The sequence below is a fragment of the Chaetodon auriga genome, chromosome 6 (genome assembly GCF_051107435.1).
Source record: "Chaetodon auriga isolate fChaAug3 chromosome 6, fChaAug3.hap1, whole genome shotgun sequence".
Classification (NCBI taxonomy): Eukaryota; Metazoa; Chordata; class Actinopteri; order Chaetodontiformes; family Chaetodontidae; genus Chaetodon; species Chaetodon auriga.
Window position 1 is genome coordinate 26636375 of NC_135079.1, and position 22401 is coordinate 26658775.

Consider the following 22401-nt stretch of genomic DNA (forward strand, 5'->3'; position numbering starts at 1 on the left):
AAACCATAGAGGGACTTTTAATGGGCTGCAGCCTGGAACGTGAACCTGGACCCAACTGCATGGAGTCACCTAGCCCACCTTCAATTCTTCTCCATCATATTGTCCCTATTCTCGAAAAAGTTAGTGTTGATAAATGTGAGTTTTTAGATGACACGTAAACCTATTTTCAAAGCATTTTCATCATCAGTGGCACAGTGCAGATTCACCTGGAATCTCTTGATCTATGTGTGTTCACCCATTAAATTTCAGTGGCTGTAAAGTTATAAAAAAACAAAACAAAACAAAACAAAACAATTCCCACTGCAAGAGATCTCACATTGACTCTGTATGTTATCAGTGAGACCTGGGATTCTTGGACAGCATAAACTCAAACACTCCATGTTGTGACACCATGTATTTTAGGTACTCTTTTAAATTTCAAATGGATATATTATACTTGTCTTGTGCATGATTTTATTTAGTAAACATAAAGATCTTTCGTGTTTTTCTGTGAATCTTTTGACGCTTGTTGATTGCGTTCTTGTACCGTGAAAGTTTAGCTTCATGGCATCTTCTAACCTTCTAGCATTCGCATGCAATCGTTGCTTTCGTTGATATTCTGTTTCTTTTTTACAATAAACAGTTGATACATCACACGTGCTTGGTGTGTATTGTAGTCGAATGTAGCTACTATGTGCACATTTACTTTGTGCATTATGCGATTTTATTGGTGTAACTTGTTTGCTTTTATTCCTGCTACTCATGATCGTTTTCTGCCTTTATACATGTACAAAAATATACGAAACAGCAATTTGCAAACAGTCAATAGGTTTCATAATACAGCGTGGATAATGACAGAAAAAGAAACGGAAAATGCATTTTATAAAAAAGAAAAAAAGGAAAAAAAAACGCGATCTTTGTTGTATGTTTACGTTGTATTGAAGAGAAATCCTCCCCCTCCGTCAGCCGCGCCTCCGCAGCCACAGCTGATGATGGCCAACCTTTTTAGCTGCCAACGCTACGGAACTTAGCAAGCAGCTGGTGGTGTAGCGTCGTTAAAATGTGTACGAGGGCTTAGCTTACCGCTGTAGTATGTGCTCTCTACTTCGGGAAAGGTGTGTTACGGAATATATGCAGGTCATATAAATATGTCTCTGTACTTCATCGGCGTTTGAGGACCACTCGTAGTCCACAGCTCCTCACGTTAGCTAACTTGTGTAGTTTGACAGTAGGATCAGAGGAGTGTCCTGCTAACCGGGCTCACAGCTAGCTAGTTAGCTACAATACAACGTTGCTAGCTAGGTAGCTGTTTCTGTAAACTACTTCGGTCTGGCTCGACTGAGTTTGAATTCTGCGGTTGATGCTCAAGTAGTGGCACGTAAGTATGCGCCTAGGTCAAAATTGAGCCATTATAGTTTACTGACGAAATGATAAGTGCGAGTTTGTGAGACTTGGTTTTCATTTGGAACTGCTAATGTTACAGTGCTTGCTCGGTGGGTGGCTAGCGTGCTACCCAGCTAACTGAATAGTCCTTGTTTGTCAACAATACTAAAACGTCTGAAGAAGTTGATGTCTGGTGAGCTCATTGTGGATAGACTAGGAACTGTCTACATAAAAAGCTTAACTGAAACAGCGAAGTTACACATAGTATAGTTGCTCCTTTGCTTGAGATGCACAGCTAATTGGTTAATGCTGATTTTCTTTGGAGTCTTCAGTGTTTTATTTCGTTCAGACTTGACACATGTCATGGGGTGTGTCACATCAGCTAGTTTTCAACTGGCAGAACATGATAGCCTGTAAATCAGTTACAGATAAAGCTCTGACAGACATAATTTGGGACAGAGTTTCACGTTTTCTCTTCTGTTTGCATTGCTTCCACAGCTATGTGAGCCCTGATTGAGAAGTGGACCTGAGCCTGGGGTTGTCTATGATGTTAAGAGCTTTCTTCCTTGAGTCACCTGACCCCTCTTTGTCCATTTAACCAGCCATATATAATTACTCACAAACCAATCACACATCTCTGCTTGGCAACAGTATGATCATTTACTCCAATCCCTCCCAGCCCACTGGGATAAGAATCCCCCAAAACCAACCTCTCCAAATGATATGATAGTAGCTGCCTGGATCACTTTCTGTGCCTGCAGGAGCCTTGCACAGGTTCTGCTCTTCCTTTCCTCCTCAAACTCCCTTCCTCCATTCTGGGAGACCCTTGTGAGTGCGGTCTCTGGCACTGGAACCATGGGTAACAGCTGTGTGTGCCGGGAAGATAGTGACTTGGACGATCATCACCAAGGGCCGTCGAGGGCCACCCGAGGACAAGCAAGGCGAGTGGATCATGGTACAGGCGCAGGTGTTGATGCTGGTGAGGCTCGGAGTAGTCGACCTAGGGACCCGGTCAGGCCGCCACGCCGAGGGCGAGGGCCCCATGAACCAAGGCGGAAGAAGCAGAATGTGGATGGCCTGGTGCTGGACACGTTGGCTGTCATCAGGACACTTGTAGACAAGTAAGTCTAATACGAGTAATGATATTGATAAGCTAAAGATGACGAGAGGAAGAGTCAGACAGTGATTCTTATTTTCAGGCGATGACATACAAATGAAAACATGATTATCAATTTTATGTTCAATTTCTGCCATATTCTGCCAATAGATCCTCCTAAAGCTTACACACCGATCCTTCAAAATAGTAGTGATTTGATGTGGAGCAGCAGTGGGGTAGCTGGGGTGCACTGGGAAAGTAATTAATATGTTCTAGCATGTTTACTAGGTGTGTTGACTTGGCACATTTAGACCTCCTTTATCCCGTATTTCATTTTTCATACAGTGAAATATATATTAACATGAGGGTTACCGTTTTATCAACTAGAGTAGTGGGGGCCAAATATTACGATCACTTACCTCACATTAGCTGCTCATGAAACTCAAGGTCAGTCAGAGCTGAATAGAATTTAAAAGAAAAAAAAAACTTCGAGAAGGATGTTTGAAGGAGTAGTGAGTATAAAGTAAAGTCATGCCTTTGAGATGACAAGGTTCTGTGTCTTTTAATTTAAAATTCATTCAAACTGAAATACCAAATGTTTTTCCACATGCAGATATTTTCATGTATAGTGTTGTGGAATGTGGTTGGAAACCTGCATTGAATGTTGTTAGAGACGCTCTCCATACAGTCACTTGGTGAAGTGTTTACTGTGTGGGCTGCTTCACATCTGTGTAGTTGACAATGCCGGCGCCATCAAACTTCACTGTGTCATCAAACAGTATATCCACGTTCATAACATCTTGTCACTCTTTGACATGTTTACTGTAGATCACCAGCGACAAGGTGTCTTTACCAAACATGATCTGTGTAGTCTAAGCTAGGGTTGGAAGTTTGCTTTCTTGATGTTTTAAAATGTGTGACTGGCAATTTATTGTTCTTTTTTTTTTTTCAAGAAAACTGGCATTTCTCACCATAAATGAACTACTATTAAAATGCGCAACTGCAGACAATTCATGAATTAATGAAGTCATTTCATATAATAGCCTGCCTAAAAAAGAAATGTAAATATTACAATTTTGATTAAAAACAATCATCTTAATCATCTTAACTGCCAACTAACCTACAATAACTGACTTTTTCCATCTGAATTAACAAAATACAACAAGTTAAATTGTTGTTAGAACAAGACTTATCTTCATTATTGTATCTTCATGTTTTTCAAAAAGTGCACTCTGCAGTCTTAGTTCTGTATATTGGTGAAATTCTGTCAGCAGCCTGGAAATCCCTGCTTATTCTCCACAGAGGTGACTTGAATGGTGCTAAGTGCTCCAAGCAGCTGCTGCAGATTGTCTGTGGCTTCGAACTCTTAAGACATAGTCAGTTTCTTTCATGTGCTGTGTTTCCTCTCTTGTTGTAACAATGACTTGCTGCAGTGATATAGCAAGATTTGTGTTCCCTGCATAGATTCTGAAGCATTTCTTCCTTATCCTCCTCTTGCACTGACATATTCGTCCCTTCAGAGAAAAGCTGCTCAGTGTGACCCTTTGGAATTTTCATTGCACAAGTTTAGTCGGCTTTGAGAACAAAATATGGGCACGATGACTTTTGAGTGTGGCACAGTTTGGGAGATATCTATTCCCATTATAATTTGAATACATGAATGTTGAAATAGGTCCACATGCATCAAAGGTAGCTTAGTCTATTTTGGTTGTCTGGTTATTAGTCTGGTCCTAATAGTAGCAGTAGCAGCAAATTAGTAGTATGCCAAAATGTTGCTAAATCAGAAACCATTTTCAGTCTCCTTTCCATGAACTTGCCATGAGAGCATCTCTAATGTCCTGGCATAGTGTGGAGTCCTATTTCATGAGTGCATGCAGTAGAAAGTGAAAGTCTAACCTCCTCTTCAGCAGCATTAGGCACTCATTTTAAATAATGCTGATTTATGTCCACCAGGACCTTTGTCTTTGTGCTGCCTCATTTACCTTTCTACCATATCTAAATGACTGTTTGTGTACGACAATCCAAACTCTTACCTACCCCTGTAGCTTTTCACTGATTTCATTGACACTGGTTGTAGCACAGTATTTCCAAACAGATGAACTGAACCATTTTTAACATGGTTATTGCATATTACTGCTGTGGACTGAAAAGTTGACTCGACTTTGTTAATTTACAGCTCCATTTCAAAGTTGAGGTTCAGTATTTGTAGCAGTTGTAACATTGATGTGGTGGAAAAGGTGTACGTTCAATGGCCTTCAGCGTGCATGAACATGCAGGCTTACTAGCACAGGTGTGCTAACAATGCTGGGTTCCTGTAGTTAGTCGTTAGCTCCTCAGGGAATGAGAAGGAGTGTTGGAACACAAGAAATCATGCTAAACGCTAACACCTCAATTCCTGGGCTCCTCCATTAGTGTGAACTAAGGGAAAGCCACAAACGCTTAAAGTTTAACATTATCTTTGGTGTGCAACTGAACTTAGCTATTTGGTGTATTTAAACTGCATGGTACTGTATATTTTTGGTCTTGTGACAATCATGCAATGTCCTTGTCTTACTAATAATAGGACTGGATTATTTCAAAGCTGGTCTTGTTATGCTGTACACCATCTGTGTACCAAGCTACTAGACTCTAACAGTGGGTGCAAGATAGAGCAAAGTACCACTTTATTAGAATACTGATAAACTGACAGCTTGGACCACTGTCTTTGAAATACTTCTTGAAACCCTTTATGAATCATACAGACATGTACATTTCCAAGAATTGGTTCACACTGACATCTAAACGAAGGAAAATTCAGTTACAGTATTACTCAGTTGTGAATTTTTATGATTGAGCTGACTGAAGTTACACATGGCTGTCAAAATGAAAGCAGTCTGCAGGCTGGGATGAGGCAAAGCTGGCAACAGTTATCAAAAGCATCATCAAAAACAAACCCACTGAAGTGCATAAATGCATCTCAATTATAAACTTGCCCTAACCTCTCCTTTACCGTTCGTAGCCATTAATGCAGTCGCAGAAATGCAATGAATCATGCTTTGATATTTCAGATGCAGTGATCACAGGGTCATAAACACTTGTATTTGCTGGTTGGATGCTTTTACTGAATCACATCACCTTTATTTGTGTAAAACATGCACATAAATAAATGCACATATCACAAAATATGGAGCAGAGGTTGTGATGAATGACATTCAGGTAAAGTGGAAAAGATAAACATTCCTAAACCAAACTCTGCTTTTGTTTTTTTCAGTGACCAAGAGCCCCCATACTCCATGATCACTTTGCACGAGATGGCAGAGACAGGTAAGGAACGATGAGAACGCACATTCACACTGAGGAAATAAACAAAAAATAATTTCCCAAATTGGGATCAATAAAAAAGCAAAGGTTACCTCTACTCAGAAACAGTAATTTGACAAGGTGGCTAAAGTCTCAATCAACAAAACCAGATTCTTGGCTGACTTTAGTCATGTGCACGACTCCTCAGACATGGAGTTCAGATTGCTTTTCTTCAGGTGGAAATGAAATTATCCACTGGACTGTAGCTGGACAGTTAAGGCTTTTCAGGAGTGATCCAGGGGATAATATCATTTCTGCTGATTGATAAGAAGTCCCAGAAATTGCAGTGGGTCTGTTCTGAATGTGCTGCCCCATCCCCCTCAGGCAGCACTGGTGAGTTGTTTCTGAGAACTGCTGAGGCAGTGATATTATAGTAGCTTTGTTCAGCAGCACACAGCCATTGTGTTCTGTCCAGTGACGTTTTTTATTTTGCATTCACATGTGTTTACTTTTGTAATTACCTGTGAACATTTATTGAGTTCATACATTTTTTTTGAAAAAATTAAGATAAGTGCATTGCAAACAAAGTGCAGATCTACTTAAGGAAACAGATACAATGCAGACAGTAACTATAGTGTTAAATAAATTTTCATTTAAGTTCAGCCATTGTGTCTCAATTGTTATTAAATTATGATTTTATCAGATGCAAAAAAAAACAATGACAACAACATGATGCTGGCATTATATATTGGCTATTGACTGCCCTGCTCTCTAAATATCAGCCGTTGAAAACCCATATGGATCGAGCACTGATTTGAGATGTGATGCAGAGCTTCTGGCTGACTTTTTCCACTAGCAGGACTGGTGTTCATAACTAAGAATTTTGAGCACACCAGCATAAAATTTAGGAGCATCAACATGCAACACAACAGGTTTTCCTCTATGTTTTCCTCTATGCTTCGGTAATAAACCCAGAGCCTAGTCCCAGCTCGACTCTTTTTCCTGTTAAAAGGAAGTTTCTCCTTGCCACTGTCACCAAGTGCTTGCTGGTTGGGGATTTGTTGGGTCTCTGTTGATTAAAAGTATAGTCCTGACCTGCGCTACATGGGAAGTGTCCTGAGACAACTTTCTATCATGATTTGGTGCTGTTTAAATTAGAGAAAAAAAAAAATACTGAGGCATTTTAGAGGAAGTGTCCTGCTGAATCCAAGTAACAGACATCAGGGTCATATAGGCCCCTGGAGTAACTGCTATTACTGCTGGGGTACAGTGACAGCTTTTGGCAATTTGTATGCTAGGTTATTTGTAAAATAGATCTGACAACTACAGCATGCTCTAAAATATGGGGCTTTGTCAGATTATTCATTTGATTGTGTTTAAACGGACTGAGGGGTAATGCTACATCACATGGGGAGCAGATGTAGTCAGGAATTACACAGCAGACATCATGTGTTGGCCAGTACTTACATTATTTTCTTGATCATGTGAACTAAATATGTCTAAAATAAGGGTGACATATTTTTCTGTGTGGGTGGTCCACATGGATATTTTTGCTAGTTTGTGCAGCTCACCAATAAAACCCAATAGGCACTACAATTTTAGTTTGACAGTAACTGACAGGTCTGATTCTTGTTAAGGTTTGTGTACATTTGAAGCTTCACTCAATGTTTGTGTGTGTTTTTTTTGTGCCTTTTGGTGCATGTGGTGAATGGCGCTCTCAAGCTGTGTGTGTTTGTGTGTATGTTTACGCGGTGGCCTTTGAATCCTTGTGTTTGGACCTTGTGTCATGCACATATGGTGTTTGATGCTCACATAGCGTGGTGTTGTGGGGTTTGACAGCAGCCAAGTTACAGATACAGAACCCTGAAAGCAGCCAAGCAGCAAGTCAGTCAGCCAGCCAGTCGTCTTCTGTTTGACATGTGTTACAATGTTAAATTATTCATCAGGCAGTTGGCTGGAGCTTTCACAAGTGATAGTCTTAGACAGGGAGAGCCTCTTACTGAGCCATTTCATGAACAACAAATGGATGTTTTAGTATTTATGCTGCATTGATACTCATAATCCAGGGACCTGTCTGATCATGTGGGTTCAGCGCTGTTCAGTTATCTTTGCGTTATCTGGTTTTATTGGGCCAAAGATTGGCATTTCTAGTGCTTCTGCATGAGGAAGTGTATTCTTAACATAAACATCACAAGAGAGCCAAGCTGGGCCGAGGAGGAGAGACACTGTGCTTTAGATTAACATGCCTGAAGAGAAGACGCATATGATATAAAATATAATCCAGTCTTGGCATGTGTTTTTCTTTTCATTAGAGGCAAAAATTTCTCCACCTGTTGGAAATCACTGTGTAAAGTATTCCAGTGGAGAAAACAGACTGAAAGGAATTTAAATGTTGAAATGCATCAAAGGATGCTACATTATTTATTATTAAGGCAGCGAGTAAGTAAAATATTCTCGTAAACTGCTTAATGCACTCAGGCAGGGTTGTCAAGTGTAGATGTAGTAGGATTTATTACAAGGGTGAATGGTCAGATAAATTCAGTTCGTTGAATCTCAGTCTGTTCCTCTCTTCTACCTCAGATGATGGCTGGCTGGAGGTTGTCCAGTCTCTGATTCGAGTGATCCCATTGGATGATCCACTTGGCCCTGCAGTTATCACCCTTCTATTGGATGAGTGTCCTCTGCCCACCAAGGTTAGTAGTGTGTGTCTTAGGGCTGTCAGAGAAAATGATGTTCCTTTATTCTTTCTTTAAAAGGTTTGAACCATTCGAATATCTGTTTTGATGCATTGTGTCAAAATCAAATGAAAATAAACAAATAAAAGAATGTCCTATACTGTGTTGAGTTATTAGCTCATATCAGCTTGACCTACTTTTCATTTTCTATCAATGGAAGTGATGTTGTGTGCAGAGTTTCCAGTTGGTGCCTGTATCCTGGACCCAGACAAACAGACGAATTCCAGTCACTTATTATTTGATTATAGACCCTATTTTCCCATGTTTTTTTGTTGCCAAGTGACTAATATAGACAGCAATTTTTGAAACAGAAACAGCTGTTCTATCACTCTCACCAAAGCCACCAGCCTCCATTCACAGAAGTTAATTTTATCATTGTGAAACACACTTCATTCAAACCCAAAAGAGACAAGAAGAAGCTCACCAAAACCTCCTTGTTCATCTTTTCATTGTTGCAACAATCACCACCTACTCAGGGTTGGCTGGAATAAACTCTTAATTCACAGAATGGGAGAGGAGCGAGAGAGAGGGCGGACATCAGAGAAGCAGCAAAAACAGTGTGTAGAGCCAGAATATCTTCACATCTAACTCGGGAATTGTTTTACCTTATGGAACAACTGGAGTGATTTAAATATGTCAGACTGAAACAGATTTTCCAAGTAAAAAAAAAATAATAATAACAAAACAAAATGAATTACTGGATGACAGAAACTGTGTCTTTGTGACTCCTCTCTGTCATGCAGTGCTTTCAGTGCAGCCGCTGCAGCGGTGCAGCTTTTTTTCCACAATCAGATATTCATTTTCACAGTCAAAAGTGTGTATTTTTGTGTGTATTACAATCTGAGCTACACAAAGGGAGATTTATTTGAGGTAATAAGTCTAAAATGATCTGACCCTTTACCTACAATGTTCTTTCCCCAAACCTGGAGCAAAGCTGTGGGTCAAAAGAAAAAAAACAAAAACAAAAAAAACCTCTTGCGACTGCAGCTCTAAACAGTGAACACTTCCTCTTCCTCATGACTTTTTCTGCATTTTGCTGTTTGTGTATATGTATACATGGACATAGTTAGAAATGATCCCCCCTGCTGTTGGACCCAAATATTCTTTAACACCTCAAGGAACTAGCTTGTACCTTCATCACCGACTCGCTCCCTCACATTTAGCCGGCTGCTGATTGTCTCAGCAGCAGTCATTGTTAAGCCATTTTTGTGCAGGTGGACATGGAAAGTAACAGCAGCAGCATCTGAGATCTGCAGGTGTAACGATGGTGATGTTCTCACCTGCTGGCAATATTGGAGTCATTTACAGGCAAAAAGTGTTCCAGCTTCAGGCCTTTGTGTGCATATATTTTTGAAGTCTTACATTTATGGGATCTATCTGTTGCATAAAATTAAATGATTATTGAATTATTGAACATTGCTGTGTTAAACTAACCTCCAATGGATATGAAATACTTTTATGGACACAGATCATCAGCTTGTTCAGCTTCAAAGACTGAACTTAGTCAGCTACTTTCCTTTTATTGTTTACTTTTGGCCACTGCTGTCCACCCCCCCCCCTCTCCCACCCCACCACTTTTTTTCCCCTCTGAACAAATACAGTCTGGTTAGGACCCCCTGCTTCCTTGTCCAAAGTAACCCGAGGACAGAGGACATAGTATGACACCCTGAACAGTATGAACTCTGTACTCTATTACCAGAAACATGCTCCATCTAACAAATCATGTTTTGTAGGTTTAAAATCTAAAATGTGAAGCTTGAAGCAGGCGCACACAAACAGCAGCTAGAAAAAGGATATAAGTGCACATGTAACACTCCTTGGCTGCAGGTGGTGCAGGTTTTGTAAATGCAGAAAGTGTTCTTTTTCTTGCCTGTAGATGGCATCTTCAACATGCTGACATCTGCATGCCCACACTGCTGCTGCTGTTACTCATCCTGCATACAAGTGGCAGAGGCTGGACTCTGAGGGTGCTGGCACTGCAGCTCAGCAGCTGCATAATTTTGGCTGATCCTGGCTTCTGGTGCATCAGTGACACTGTGTGTCCCTGTTAATGAAGTCAGTTTCATTGACTTGATGTGGTGTGCTTTCCTCCAGCTCATAGTCGAGAGAATCACCTTTGTCTTTCCGTCGTGTGTGTGTGCGTGTGCGTGTGCTGTCACTATTGTATTTCAATCTCTTCTGCTGCATTTTCCATCCATACTTCATCTCTCCATCCTCTTCGCGTTTGGATTGTTTGACAGAAACTATGTGTGTGTATGTGACCGTTAGAGTAAATGCACTGTCTCCTCTCTCCAGGACGCTCTCCAGAAACTCTCTGACATGTTGAGTCTGAGTTCAGCTGTAGCACGACAGGACGCTCTAAACCCCGCGAAACACAGGAACACCACAGCTGTCCTCGGATGCCTGGCAGAGAAACTGGCTGGTACAGTCCACATCACACACTTGATATTATCAATCCTGGAGTCAATAATCTTACTCCTCACTGCTTCCAATGGTTACTTGCTTGCTTTGAATTTTAAAAGTCTTGTGCTCAGATTTGTTGTTTGGTGGTAATATTATTTTTTCTGCTTAACTAGAGTAAGACAGTCATGGATGCTGTTTTTCTGTCATAGTGTGCATTTTATTGGAAAGCCGAATGGTCAGATTAAACTGGTTTTGTTCAGTGACTCAATATTCTTGGAATCAAGAAGCAGCTCCTCTCAAAGTCAGGAAAGCACAGTTTCCCAGAGGTTGTGTAAGACTTTATTGTTGTCTGTCATTTTGACGCACATGGTCATAAAAATGCTGTCATAATCTTTTATTACCAATGATTTTATTTTTCATTTTTTTTAATGAAAATGAGACATAGCCTATTAAAAAGCATTACATTTTTAAAAAGTTGATTAGAAAAACATTTAATATGTAGAACACTTACAGATTCTGCATGTGTTGGGGTATGGAGAGGAAAGATCAGAGACACTGACGGTGCGGACGCAGATGAAGTTTTCGTTTTTCCGCAGTGGCAGCTGAGGACACTCAAACTGCAGCCATTGTGCCTAAACAGGCAAATATGAACAATGCAGTTTTACAGAAGTAGACTATTGCAATTAAAATATGAGCAAACCATTCACAAGGCATTAAATTGAACTCATTTGACCTGCTGTAGTCTAGCCTCAACTCAAATCTTCCTCTTGGTCCGCATGCACTTAAACAGGGCCCTCGCTTGGGCATAATCAAATGCATCGAAGAGGATTACTACAGAGGCAGTTGTCAATGGTTATGTGTCTTTGCCTTGGACAGACAACTGCTTATGAGCGTTTTAGTGTTCTGAAGGCTGAACCCGCACTCTGCTGCCACACTCGTGACTCATTTACCAGCAACACTTAAACCAGTGTTTTGAAGTGGGAAACATTTCTCTCAGGGAAGTGATCAGATGTCGGTCACACTCTCTGAATGTGGGATTTCCCGATCCTGCAAGCACTTCACTTTACTTCACTGTGAGGAAATCCCACCGCATGTGCCTCTTCTACATCAGGGGTGGAGCTGCACCCCTCAGTGACCAGTAGTGGTCACAGACTTGCTCCAAGCTGTCTAAAGAAACTTCAGACACTAAGGTGCCATGTCATTTTAGCAACAAAGCCAACCAGTGTGATGGCTTAAGCCAGGTAGGCCACAAGGTCATGCATGTGAGATCAAAGACAAGAGTCGACAATTAACATGCCACACGCCACCATCTGGATGGGGGGGGTGTACAGTCGATCACCTTCAGTGTTGTCATCTGCCGAATTGTCAGATGGCCTTCAGATTTTTCATCAAAGAATTCAGTGAACAGACAGAAAATATTCAGTTAATGTGAACACATAACGCCGTGTTCCCATCAAACGCGATGAAAGCGATTTAATCGCGCGTCAAATGAAATCGCGTCGCGCTACACGCTCCAGTTTTGATGCTGGTCAAATGTGCAAAAAAAAAACCGCCTTGTCGCGGCATCGCGTCGCGCGACGAGCCCACCCAAACAACAACATTTCTTCCGCCATTTCATTCTCTCGTCGACCATGGCTGAGATAACCACCATCGCTAACCACCCTAGTCCATACACCTCGCTCACGCTCACCCAGGCCTGGTTTGGTTTGCGCGGCGAGGGAACACCAGGACGTCCGTACGTCAGCACGTCGATGGCGATCTCAACGCTGTGATAGGCTGTCGCGGCGCGTCTTCACGCGAATTCGCCGCAAAAATTCAATTATTTCAACTCGAGCGATGAAGCGATGACGCGATGGGGCGACGCGATGGGAGCGATTTTCGCGGCCAACGCTTCAAATCGCGTCTTTGCATTGACTTTGTATGTAATCTTGTCGCGCGATCTTGCGACATCGCGTTTGGTGGGAACAAGAAACATCATCAGTTTTTCATTTTGGCTCTTTAAGATTTTTTTTTTTTCTTTGTTTCGTTTTTCTTTTGAAGGTCCGGCCAGTATTGGATTGTTGAGTCCTGGAACCCTCGAGTACCTTCTTGAGAGTCTGGTGAGCAAACACACACACACACACTTCCTCTCACACACTCATGTGATGGCAGTCTGCATGTCCAGATTTAATTTAGTTTTTGGCATGTTATCCATGAATGTTGCATTAGGAAGGTCATCACCTATGTTGTGATGTATGAACAACCCAGCAACTCTTTGTTTTAACAAAAACTAAACTCAAAGACATTTTGAGAAACGATATTGGCAAACCTCTACCGCTGGACACATTCGTAGTGTTGCACAGTATACTGTCATTGTCATACCACCCAACTATAGCAGTGAGAATAGAACATTTGGCTGAGATGCTGACTCTATGTGTAAGTGCAGAGTTGAGGCATGTCAGACAGCCATAGACATGTTTGATGAAGAGAGCAGTGAAAACTGGTCAAGCAGGAGTTTCTGTTTCTTCTTCTACTGTGACTTCTCACATTGTTCATTCTTCATCAGACAGGAACTCTCTTTGATGTGTTTTGTCAGAGCTTTCTGTAAAGTTCTGCAGTTGAAGTGTTTCATGCTTATCCAACAAAAAGCAACAAAAAATATCCAAAAGTTGACAACTTTAGTGGAAAAACAGCATGTAGCTACTTCTCAGGGAAAGCCCTTCAGTTTTTCCTTTGACAGTGATTTAAAATCTAGTAGTTAAAGCAAGTTCTGAGGAGGACTTTCCAAAGACAGATCTAGAGATAGGAAGATTTTTTCTGGATAAATTTGTATGTACATGACTGTCAGTGACTTCTGGATCCTGGTGGAGCTAGCAGATGTATGTAAGCAAGTTCATCCTGAAAGTAGATGTAGTGATGGTTGTGTGAGTGTGAAACTGTGCCATGGCTCTCAGTTCCAAAACTCCCAACCACCTTTCTTTCATCTAACATCTGAAGCATGCTCAGCGTTACTCGCTGACATGATTATATGAGACCATGTGCAATTTTTCTTGTATGTTTGCATGAAGGAAAATGTTTGAGGTCAAAGTAGTACCCTGAAAAAGAACACAAACTGATGTCCATGTCTTCTCTGTGAATCTCCCCTCAGAGCTCGGAGGCCCACCCAACTGTCATGCTGTTTGCTCTCATCGCTTTGGAGAAGTTCTCCCAAACCAGTAGGTTCAGTCACTATGTTTGAAATTAATATGTGCTGAAATTGAAAGACGACGCTCTTGAATGAGATTGGAAAGATGTTCCATAGTTCATATAAAAGATTTATGATGAGACAGCTGAAAACTAGTGAATTCCTTTAAAACCAAAGAACCAATACCAAAGTACCAAAATGAATTCTCAAAATTTTGAACTAGCCCTTACACTTAATCCTAACATTGCCTCTGCATACAGTTGGCCTTTGGTAAATGGTAAATGGACTGTATTTGTATAGTGCTTGTCTAGTCTGAAGACCACTCAAAGCACTTTTACAACTCCAGTCTGCATTCACCCGTTCACACAAACATTCATACCATAGCTAAGCCACTTGCTCATTATGAGTGTTATCCATTCACATTGGGGGTGGTTTTGGGGTTCAGTATCTTGCCCAATGATACTTTGGTATGATCGAACCACTGACCATCTGATGCGTGGACGACCGCTCTACCTCCTGAGCCACAGCCGCCCCCAAATATGAAGACATATTTCACTGAAGCCACTGTCTTTAACAGAGATTTATTTGGGGATTTGTTTGGCTATTTTAACACACATGCCTGGTGCATCTGGTTTCCCTCAGGTGAGAACAAACTGACAGTGTCTCAGTCGTGTATCAGCAATCGTCTCGCTGTCCTGGAGTCGTGGGCAGAGCAGCCTGACTACCTGAAGAGACAGGTTGGATTCTGCTCACAGTGGAGCCTTGACAACCTGTGTGAGTAGCCGCATTTTTCAACATGAGATGTTTGTGTAGGATCACACGCGGAAGTTGTGTGTGAGTCACTGAAGAAAGAAATGTGATCATGTTTCCTCTGTCCAGTCCTAAAGGAGGGTCGTCAGTTCACCTACGAGAAGGTCAACCTCACCAATATCAATGCAATGCTCAACAGCAACGATGTCAGCGAGTACCTTAAGATCTCCCCCTCTGGACTAGAGGTTAGTGTGTATATGACAATAGCCACATTTGTTAGAATGGATGTACATTTTTTTAACATTTTTAATCAAAGCATTTTTATTAACAATGCAGAAAGGCTACATAGTAATCAAATTACAGATTCAATAGAAGCAAATAAATAGAATAAATAAATAAAAGCCCCCCAACTTGCAAGAAAAGTAGAATGGCTAGAAGGGTCGAAAAAGAAAGGAAAAAAATAGCATTCATATTTGCATGATATATGAGTATATAAAGGGGGGTGGGCTATGATGTTACATGTCACATTTACATTTATTGCTAGAAAACATTGCTAAAACAAACAAACATGCGGTCAGTGGGGTGCATAAACTAAGAATGAGCATGATTAGTTGACTAGTTGATTAAACATTGCTACCCTCTCTAGTTGGCACCAGAAATACTAGTTGATTTAACTTATTTTTTTATTAACGTACACATTTCAATTAGCGGATAATGTGCAGTGCTTTTGATGCAAGCCTGGGCTTCCTTCATTACGCTATTACCATTTTTTGCCAGGAAAATCTGTTGAAGTCCAACATATTTAAATCTTTCCTGTCATAATATCCGCTGAAAATATTTCCCAAGATAAAAATGGGGCAGAGCGGCCGTCTGCTTATCACAATGTTGATGGTCAGCCCCTGAGCCCGACAGCCTGCGTGTAGAAGTATGTTTGGGCAAGATATTGAACCGCACATAGCTTTTTTGTTGTTTGAATGAAGCGTTTTTTTCAATATCCTGCACAAACGGGAGAAATTCTGGTCACTTATTATCTGATTATGGACCTCATTTTCCCATGTTTTTGAAGTTTTTGAAGGTCCGTCCACTAAAACTGTTTTGTTTTTGCCACTGACAGGCTCAGATTGTTATTCGAAGTATCATTATGGAAACGATATTTCTGTTCTGATCTGAGCCTGTCAGATTGAAGTTAGGAAACTACTGCTGGATTATGGAAATGCTACCTGCAAAGATCCCTTTTAGCTAAAGAGTAAGATCATTTTTTGTTGAACCAAAAACCACCAGACTCCATTTACAGAAACAGTAATTTCATCATGGTAAAGCACACTTCATTCAAACGTGACAAAAACAAAATAAAACTCACCAAAACCTTCTTAGTTCGTCTGTCACTGTTCCAATAATCACCACCAGCTCTGGTTTGATTGAAATAAACTCTGAATTCATTTTTTTCCGCAGTCTTATTTTCACAATTGAAAGTATGGATTATGTTTACTATTTGAAGTTAGAATATTCATTGACAGCCCGAGTATTGAATATTACCATCTCTGTCAGTGGTTTTGAATGGCCCCACCACATCTGGATTTCAAACAAATGTGATACGCTCTTTCCTTATTGTGTGCCACCTGCTGTTGTTATGACAACATGTTTCTTAATAAAAGCCATGTTTTGCTTGTCCATCCAGTTGTGAGTGATATGAAGTAGTTTCCTGACTTGTATGAATGAAGCTCAAGCCATGGTGACACTGGCTGTGTAGTCTGGGAAGAAACGGAGCACAGCTTGGCTTCCAGCACACCCAGCACTTCAACAAAGTCCTGGTAGTCACGTAGCTCATTTACAACTACACGTGGTTTACTGCCGGGGTTCAGTGGTGTAAGACCCTGATCCACACGTACGTCCTTTGGCAGTTTAAGCATCTTGGACAAGAGTTAAGACACCGGCTCTGTGGAAGTTGACCCAGGCCCCTCTTTAGCCTAATATCAATGTTTTGATATCTGAATGTTTTTTCTTTTTGCTCCCCTCCTCAGGCACGATGTGATGCCTCATCCTTTGAGAGCGTGCGTTGTACATTCTGCGTTGATTCAGGCATTTGGTACTACGAGGTGACGGTCATTACATCAGGAGTGATGCAAATCGGATGGGCCACCAAGGACAGCAAGTTCCTCAACCATGTACTCATCCTCTGTGTCTTCACTGTTCAACTTTTCTACATTCTGTTTTTCTGCAGTCATACAATGTAGCATTTTGTGTATGTGTGTCACAGGAGGGTTACGGGATAGGAGACGATGAATACTCATGTGCGTATGATGGCTGCAGGCAGCTCATCTGGTACAACGCTCGCAGTAAACCTCACTCTCACCCCTGCTGGAAGGAGGGTATGCACTACCACACACACACATACCCAGTTATGACTTAGAACTACTATTTTTTTGTGTTTCTTAGACATACACTTGAAAGAAATTTTGTCACTTTGAGCAGCAGAAGAGAGGGGACACCATGCTTTTAACTGTCTGACTCATTTGTTTAGAAATTGCTTCATTGTTTTTAGTGCCTCTGGAGTGTTTTGTGATTTTAGCGCCCACATGCTGCTGTCACCACCAGCATTCAGGCTGTGGTTTACCTCCCACATGGACAGATAATACTAATAATAGCATGCCATCACTTTATTCTGCTGCATCCTGTTTAGGAGATGCCATTGGCTTCCTGTTGGACCTCAGCAAGAAGCAGATGATCTTCTATCTAAATGGACATCAGCTGCCGCCAGAGAAACAGGTCTTCTCCTCGGCCACGTAAGTCAGCACACACACAATCTCACCCTCCTTTCCAGAGTTCACAGCTCCTTCTCTCTCTATCTGTCCTTCCTTTTCCCCTCCTTCCTCCCTTCTTTCCTGTGCATTTCCCCCTCCTCTATTCTTAAATGAACCCCTCTCTTTCCTTCACCTCTGTGCCTCATCAGGTCTGGTTTCTTTGCGGCAGCCAGCTTTATGTCATACCAGCAGTGTGAGTTTAACTTTGGGTCCAAGCCTTTCCGTCACCCACCTTCCGTCAAGTTCAGCACCTTCAACGACTTTGCTTCACTGCTCCCCAGTGAAAAGATCATCCTACCCAGGTGAGAAATGAAGCTGTTCTGCACTCTGAGAATTTGAGAAAGCCAACCACCTTGACTATTGAATCATTTCTTTGCACACAGCATCTAACTCGTAGGTTTGGCATGATACAAATGTGGCACGTTTTGAGCTTGCTCCAGCGCACATAGAGCATTTTCATCCCTTATTCATTTGTTGGCTACATTACAGCAGCTCTTGAAACGTCGTAATGACTAGTTAAAACACCAGCTGAATATGGTGATATGAACAGAACAATGTCTGTACAGGAGATGGTCATTTCTCAATTCTAATGTTCTTCTATGAAACAGAGCTGTATGACACTCAGTCATGGCTCTGCTCTGGAAGTGGAACACCAAAATGAAATGCTCCTATTAATGGTACTTATTCCACCTGAGTGTAAGGGGTCCATAGCCCTGCAATAGATAACATCTTTGTGAACCATAAAATGTTCCCATTTTGTTGAGTGTGTCAGAAAGTTATTGACCCATCTGTACAGACATCCTGTGCAACACACGACCTTGAACATTTGGATCAACACTCCTCTGACAACAAAAATTCTAATCTCGACAAAGAAATGGATTACTGCCAGGTTGTTTGTGTTGGATGGAACAGGCGCACTTGTTTTTGACACAAACCACAAAGACCATGTAGTCACTTACTCCATATTTTGTGTTTTATCTTGAATATGCAGTTAGAACAAATGAGGGGACAAACAGTGAAGTAACAAAATCGAAGAGCTAACTGACCCACATCTTGACCACTCATCCCACACCACTGACACCTGCAGCATCAAGTCATGGCTCACTGCATGGCTTCCTAAATTAGCATAAATGAACGCCTGGCTCAGTTAGTGGCCTGGTGAAATACCAACAGTGGGCTTTTACATTCATAATGGTGTTCATTTCCTCAACTGTTTTATTTCATTTTATTTAATTTCAACCCTGTTTCTTTTTTTTTGAAGTCAGGTTTTAGGTGACTAAATGTCCGGCCATTTTAGTCGATGAAAACTGTTGACATTTTAGTCTTTTTTTAGTATATTGAACATTTCAGTCAGTCCAGTCAAACCAAAACCAATAATGTTTTTGTAATTTTAGTTGGCTTAATTAACCCTAATCTCAATCTAATTCTAACATTAACACCAAGTGTTAACCTTCAAACAGCCCTTTGAAGACAAAATGTCATGGAAAAAGGTAACTGACAAACATATTTTGGCCCATATTTCCTTCACAGAATTAATGCTAATTATATACATACATTATAAGCATCTTAATAAAATATGCCATAGCAAATGTAGCTAAACCTATGTTATATGTTACATACCTTGTGATTTTTCTTTTACTGTGTTGCAAACATACGATGTATTAATCAAACAGTACTGCAGTTATTTTACTTGCCACACTTTTTTTTATATATTAATAGAAGTAAGAGGCCAGTCTAATGTGTACAGCAAAATTCATTAAGTATGGACTTTCCACAGTGCAGGTACATCATGTCGACCTGCAGTTGTCACCACTGTACGTATGAGAAAAGTTTAAAACACATGTGTAAATGGAAACATTTATCTGCTCTTGTGTGTTTCCCAGACACCGGCGTCTGGCCTTACTAAAGCAGGTTAGCATCCGCGACAACTGCTGCACGCTGTGTTGTGACGTCATGGCTGACACGGAGCTGCGGCCGTGTGGACATGGGTATGTGTGCATCTGGTGTGAACAAACAATGCCTGAAAACCCCTGTTCAAATCCAGCTGTTATAAGTCAGAAATATGTTTTGAGAGCAGGTTGTCTCAGTGAATAATTTTAGACTAAAACCAAAACCTTTTTTTCTGTCTTGCATTTTCTGTGAATGGATAATGAAATGTTCCTCTGTGTGTCCCCATCTTCCTCCAGTGGTATGTGTATGGAGTGTGCCTTACAGTTAGAGACGTGCCCCCTGTGCCGCCAGGACATCCAGACGCGTGTCAGACTCATTGCACATGTCTCCTGACACACTTCCTGCCCCTCGTCCAATAAGGAGAGACACACAAGCCCTACAGCCTCATGCTCCTCCTCTAATCCCCTCTCACCCGACAGGGCTGCGAGGACGGTGCCACAGTGTTGTGATGATACCAGAACTGTGACTTCTGGGAAGGGGAGGCGACAATGATGAGGTGGAGAGAAGAAAGAGAGGAGATGAGAGGAGGGGAATTCAAACCACAGCCACATCGCCACCATCTTTCCCTCATTTACCTACATCTCCTCTTTTCTATCCTTCTGGCAACTCCCTGCAGAAGCTGGGCCAAGAATTGTCAACTTTCTACCAACAGTGTGTTTTTCAGACAAAAAGAGCAGAAGTGAGGAGCAGAAAGATTTTAATCAGATTACAGACAGAACCAACCTCTCATCTGCAAGCCCCTGCGTAGAGTTAACAGACATCCTGTCTATGATATGAGGATCCAACTGCACTTTCAGCCCAGAGGCTACTACTATTTAATCCCATCACCTGTCATGCACATGTCTGCAGATCTGAAAGGGCCGGGTAGCAGAGTACAACACAGCCTGTAGTGATGTATTAAACCCAAGCGCAGATATTTTTGAGATGTATCTCACTTTCAAGTTTTTGGGTATATAAATGCGAATTATGGTGTTCTCAAGGTAGCATTTTCATTCTCTTTACTCAAGGTTGTACCAACACCTATTCTTTGGTCACCTTGGTGTCAGAAAGCGTAAAAGACGCAGAATTTTTAGGGGTCAGATTTCTGATTCAGTTTACAAAAGCAAATGTTAAGAATCGGATCAGCTGTTACACAGCAGAGAATGTTAATGACATAATTCTTGTTTTACAATGAGTAAAAAGAAATACTTGAATCTGTATTAGATGTAATTGATTTTCAGCACGGCTGACCCTGCTGCTATTTGTGCTTTTTTGTCTTTGCTGAGATGTTGGTATTTCCTCAGTCTCGGTCATGTATGTAACAACCACAACAAATAAATACACACAGATTAGAATTTACAGGACGTTAATCTGAAAATGAAGTCACGTTTTGTTTTGTTTCCCCTCCAATTATAAGTGCTTGTGTTTGAAGGGCCAGTGAGGAGGTTGGATACAATTAAAATTCCACCACCACCTTCTGAATTTATCTGGGATTGCTTGATTGGTGCTAACAATTTGGCAAAATCTTGTAATACAGCTCCAGCATAAGTCAAGCTCGTGTGAGGGGCAGCATCACTAAATATGTCTTATTTTTTGTTTGTGATGACAAACGCATCTGTATCAAGATGACTATTTTCAATCCACAAGATGTGATTTAATTTTGTATTATAAATGATGTTGAACACCAATGTAGAAACTTGGTTGAGAGGTACAACAGGTTTTGTTGATTTACAGTGTTGTATTCGCCGATCAGTAAATCGTTTAAAACAAATGTGAAATGTTTAAGTGAATCATTTTTCCTCCATCAGTTTACTAAATATCCCAGGGTCACTCTTAAGATCGTGTCCTTTTTTGGAAGTGACAAACTTGATATACATTAGCAAAGAAACTACCCACAGGGCAGTGACATGACCTCGAGAGTGTGGGCCTCAGTGCAGAAATAAATGTGCATTTATGTTTGACTTGCTGCAGATCACAGCTGTCCTTCTGGCGAGATGGATCTTGTTGAAACAAGTTTGTCAGGAAGTGTATGTTCCAGGTGATTGCTTCAGACTGAGTAAAATGTGGTTTCCCTCTTTGTGCTTTATATAACAGCACATCTCTGCTCTCATTTGGCCATTTGTCCATCTTTCTCCCTCTGTCTTCATAAGAACCTCACATTTTCTGTCTGTTTGTCTGTCTTTATGTCCATCCTTTACTTGAAGCATCTCTAAGCTGACTGAATGACATTTGTATTTTGGAAACTGGTGACGAAATGAACATGTGAGAGATTGAGATTCAAGAAAAATTCTATTCGTACAGTTAAAAAAACCCCAATATTTCAAATTATCACACTCAATAATGAACTTATTTTTGGTCAAATTGTTTAGAAAAGAGTTATTACTCTACCAAATTGCATGAACAGGACCTGTAACATCATTCAGACTACTGGAATGATTTCTAAAAGATAACATGCATCTCTCAGTATGACAAAAGACTGGTCTGGTCACTGCTATCTTGTATTTCCTGATGCACCTTATACATGCAGGTGAGACAAATTATATGGTTGTCTCTACAGTTGGAGAAGGAGTTTGGGATTGTAAAGAAAAAGATGTGAGTTGTATTTAAAACATCTGTAAAGGAATTTTGCCCCAGAATTCCCAAAGATGTGATTGATTGAAGAATTGTTGTTTCCTGGATTGTGATATTTGTAATAAATGTATGTACATGTGATTGTTGTATGACTCAATGTTCTTTATTTACATCTCAAATTTCCTTTTGTCTCAAAGGCAGGAGTGAGAATCTGATTATTTAACACTGTCTTGCCAATTTTTTGCAGAAACACTTGGCCTTATCTGTCAGTAAGCAAAATGTGTAGATCTTCATATAAATGTGTTTATACAG

The 22401-nt window shown here is 40.9% G+C and overlaps 1 protein-coding gene across 2 annotated transcripts; it reads left to right on the forward strand.

The window, feature by feature from the left end:
* The first annotated feature begins 934 nt into the window (after window positions 1–934).
* On the forward strand, window positions 935–22230 carry rspry1 (ring finger and SPRY domain containing 1). 2 transcript variants are annotated; one of them, XM_076733248.1, is made up of 15 exons: window positions 935–1357; window positions 1861–2483; window positions 5709–5761; window positions 8318–8430; window positions 10768–10894; window positions 12916–12974; window positions 14003–14069; window positions 14681–14812; window positions 14918–15033; window positions 16810–16953; window positions 17046–17157; window positions 17469–17571; window positions 17739–17891; window positions 19473–19577; window positions 19776–22230. In XM_076733248.1, the coding sequence occupies exons 2-15, from the start codon at window positions 2086–2088 to the stop codon at window positions 19870–19872; spliced, it is 1779 nt and encodes a 592-aa protein (XP_076589363.1). In that variant the 5' UTR covers window positions 935–1357; window positions 1861–2085; the 3' UTR covers window positions 19873–22230. The 2 variants fall into 2 exon arrangements, with proteins under 2 accessions (XP_076589363.1, XP_076589364.1); XM_076733249.1 differs by having other exon boundaries at window positions 944–1094.
* The last annotated feature ends 171 nt before the right edge of the window (window positions 22231–22401 follow it).

Excerpts from the sequence above, each read along its gene's own strand:
- rspry1 (XM_076733248.1), top strand. The coding sequence starts at position 2,086 with ATGATAGTAGCTGCCTGGATCACTTTCTGTGCCTGCAGGAGCCTTGCA. Across the intron at positions 15,034-16,809 it reads TCTCCCCCTCTGGACTAGAG|GCACGATGTGATGCCTCATC; the intron begins GTTAGTGTGTAT and ends TCCCCTCCTCAG. Across the intron at positions 17,158-17,468 it reads TCACCCCTGCTGGAAGGAGG|GAGATGCCATTGGCTTCCTG; the intron begins GTATGCACTACC and ends CATCCTGTTTAG.